General features: G+C 29.1%; 1 protein-coding gene across 1 annotated transcript; it reads right to left on the bottom strand.

Moving 5' to 3' along the window:
- Nucleotides 1-1,745: 1,745 nt before the first annotated feature.
- Nucleotides 1,746-3,547, bottom strand: LOC130933912 (uncharacterized). The gene is made up of 3 exons (XM_057863512.1): nucleotides 2,961-3,547; nucleotides 2,586-2,679; nucleotides 1,746-1,805 (listed from the first exon to the last, which is right to left on the bottom strand). Exons 1-3 carry the CDS (start codon nucleotides 3,545-3,547, stop codon nucleotides 1,746-1,748), a joined length of 741 nt encoding a protein of 246 aa, XP_057719495.1.
- Between the last annotated feature and the right edge of the window lie 301 nt (nucleotides 3,548-3,848).

Genomic DNA, 3,848 nt, shown 5'->3' on the forward strand with positions numbered 1-3,848 from the left:
GAACAAATTATTTTAAAAAATAAAAAAATTAAAGAATAAATTTTGTACTGAATTTTTTTGTACACTTCGAAGTATTTATTCAAATTTTGGTAAATAAATTCGGAACAAATGGATAAATAGATTGTTACATTATGTGTATCTAGTTGTACATTATGTTGTCACCAAAAAAAAAGTTGTACATTATGTTATAAAAAATAACTATTTGTTTTATTTACCGATATATAATGATTTAAAATAATACATGTGATTGATTATAGTGAAAATTAAACTCAATTTGAGATTTATTAAGCGTTGTATCTCCTATGCCTAGTCATAGAAACAACAACGAATTGTGTCATAAGGTTTTATTTTATGAATTTAATTTTTATGTATGGTATAAAATAATTTACACATATATTTAATTATATATTATATTATTATATTATTAAAAGTAATTAAATTTTTAATATATTATTTAAAAGTGATCAAAACGTATGAATTTAATTGTATAACCTTATAAAATTTTGGTATATTAAAATGAAAATTTAATTTATTTTATAATTTTTTAAAGAAAAAGTATAAAAAAACTCATTTTAGTTAATATTTAAAATTTAGAATTAAAAAAATTAATTGATGTTGAGTTGTTGACTAAAAAAAAGTTAAGTTTTAATTAAACTGTTTTTTTCAAAAAACGTTCAAAATGTCGTTATCTTTTTAACACTGCATTCTAATTGTCTTTGTTACGCTTTTGTTTAAAGTTAAATATTATTTCTTGTTTTTTTTTTTTTAACGGCCCTGAGAGTTCGGAAGGTATTGGAAGAAGAAGAAGCATGTCCCCTGCTATGCCATGTATATATGGCTGTTAGAAATGCTGAGATACGAAGAAGAATTGACGTCGCAATTACCGAAGATACCGCTATTATTGTAACATATTTGATTTCATTTGAAAGAGTAGTATCTCAAATGAGATTCTAACACTAACAGTCTGATTTGTGCATTTGTTTTTTGTTTTATTTTTTCCTGCCAACACTCAAATTAGTCCAAAAATAATAAAATAAAATTTTATGCCCTTATTTCTTCCGTGAAATTTTCAACTGACTCAATGGAGAAAGATAAGTAAGTAACTAAAATAAAGAGAAGGGAGTTTCTTTTACAATGACACCTGCAATAATTGACACAACATTTTTTTTTTTAACAGCAACATTTTTCAACAAGATTTTTTTTGAATGATCACATGTATAAACTTAAAAAGAGGGAGAAACAAATGCGGTGCAGTAGTGTTTTATAAGCATCATTGTCTTATTAAAAAAAGGTGAATAATTGATAGAATATGAGTATATGACTCGGTGGAGTACTCGGACCTCAAATTTTTTAATTTAACATAATTCAAACAGTTCGACTTTTATATTTCTATAAATTGGATGGTCCAATTTCTGTAAATCAAACAGTCTAATTTTTATATTTCTAATAAATTAACAGTTTTATATTTAAAAATAATATTTTAATAATTTACATTTTAAAAAAATACTATTATAATTTTAATATTAAAAATAAAAAATTCGTTATATGAAGATCCATTTTATCATTACTTATTTTTAGGGTAAATTATTTAAATAAAATAATTAAGATTTAAAAATTATTAGATTACAATCTTTTTAAGTTAAAAATGTAATTACAATTTTTTTATATCTATATAAACCAAAACCGTTATTGTTAGCAGAGAATTTAAAATCAACATAAACTGCTGCTAGTCTTAGAATCAGAATTTATCTCAACTGGTCATTGTCAAAGTAACTGCTTACAGGGTCATCGAAATTATTATTTTTCTGATTATAATCATTGTGTACAATATACAACAAAATAAAGGAGCAAAGAGAATAATCACCTTTTTAAATAAGTCAATCAAAAATTGAGCTGCTACGAAAATTAAGTGTGTATTTGATTTAGCAAAAATTAAACAAAAAATAATAAAATAAAATAAAATGAAGATAGAAGATGAGAATGAATAGTTGAAAAATAAAATGAAAATGACTTTGCATATAAAAAAAAATGACAAAAATAAAGAAAGATAATTGATAAATAAAACGAAGATGACTGTATATGTATAAAGGTAAGATAAAAAAGGATAATTGAGAGAATTAATTTTCTCAAAGACAAGAATTGAAAACAAAAGCTACAAAAGTTTATTTTGAATTGGCTGCTATCAATAGCGGTTATTTTGATAATTTTGAGTTCTAATAATTATTTTATTTGAGTAATTCCTCCTCATTTTTATATGAATGCATTAACTTTGAGAAAAAAAAAAAAAGCCGAAAATTATTAAAAACTATTCAGCAACCCCTCAATCACGTATATCAGCTTCTGATGGAGCATTTGCGTGGTAAGGGGCCGACTTAGAGGAAATAAAAGTAGAGTAAAAAAAAAGTAAATTTTATTTATTAAAAAAGATAGAAATAGCGATACACAGTACACACCCCCGCAGAAATCGGAACGTCCATATGACTGTTAGTTAATTATTGGAGAAAAATCAGAACGTGGAGACTAGACGAAGGGGAAGAAAATCATGGCACTGTTCAGTTAATTTCATTTGAAGTACTTTGACTTACAACGTAAGACCGTGCAATGGTATAAACTATAAACTGAGTTATTGATCTCTCATCATCATAAGTATACAACAAAAATAAATAAATTAATCCACACCTTAAAGATAATGAGAAAACAACGAATGTGCCATTATAATAGCGCCAACAGAGACGAAGAAGTACCAAATTGACAAATATACGAATTTAAATTATTGTCTTCGATGAGTTTAATTTGTACAAACTAAACCCTAAAATTAGAAATGCGAAGCAAAATGGCTAGCTACATGAGAACCTGACTAACATTAGAAAATAAAAAAGGTCTAAACTTTTTTAAAAAGATCAAAAGGTCCCTGTGGCTTCAATTGTTTGCATAAACCCAGATAAATATAATAAACTAACCGATCTTTGGCTCCAGTTAAGTGAATATCTGCATGCTTGCAGAAATACTTCAATTGCGGAAGCTTACAACACCCAATCATTTGTCCCAAAAACAAGAACAACCAATTGATATTCCTCTTCTTTGCGGCGATCACCGGAACCGCCGTATTCTTTCCGTTGCAGAACTCACAGTTTGGAAGAACCGGAGCCATCCAAGAGCTCGGTGCCCGGTCGTGCGTGTCCCGGTTTTTCTTGATAACGAACCGCGCAACTTCGCGAAACTTCCCTTCCAGATCGAAATCCATTTCGTATTGCTTCTGACACGATCTGCATTTAACGGTTCCGGAGATTGAGCTAATTTTGTTTGCCAGTAAGTGTTCAAGAGTATGAACGGTGGCGAGTTTCGTTGTGGCCCATGGGAATGGCGGTGGATCTATGGTCTTTGTTTTGGCAGTGGCTTTCTTCGTTCGTCTGGTCATCGCCGCCGGCAGCATAAGTGGCTGAGCGGGCTTTTGGTCTTCTTGTGATGAGTGCGGGGGTGTGGGTGGTGAAGGGAGGGAGAGAGAGAGGGTTAGCCATTGGTCATTATTGATTGTGCCGTCGTCCATGGCTGAATTGAAAACAAAAAAAATGGTAGGTACCTTTGTGTTTTTTATTAGGTTTTTGGGATTTGAATTTGAAGTAGGAAGGGTGAATTTGGTTCTGACTTCTGAGATATGTGAAACTAATAAAGGGAGGCTATGCAATGAATGTTTGTCGATAAGCCGTTATATGAGAGAGAAATCATATCCACAATCACGTTGCCACCTCATATAATAAAAAAAAGTGTTAAGGATCAGTAACTTTTATAATTTGTAGTCATTAATAATAATTTTAATGGTGTGAGATTGATGTAAAATTTTATCCAAT

This window comes from Arachis stenosperma, chromosome 6 (genome assembly GCF_014773155.1).
Source record: "Arachis stenosperma cultivar V10309 chromosome 6, arast.V10309.gnm1.PFL2, whole genome shotgun sequence".
NCBI classification, from domain to species: Eukaryota; Viridiplantae; Streptophyta; class Magnoliopsida; order Fabales; family Fabaceae; genus Arachis; species Arachis stenosperma.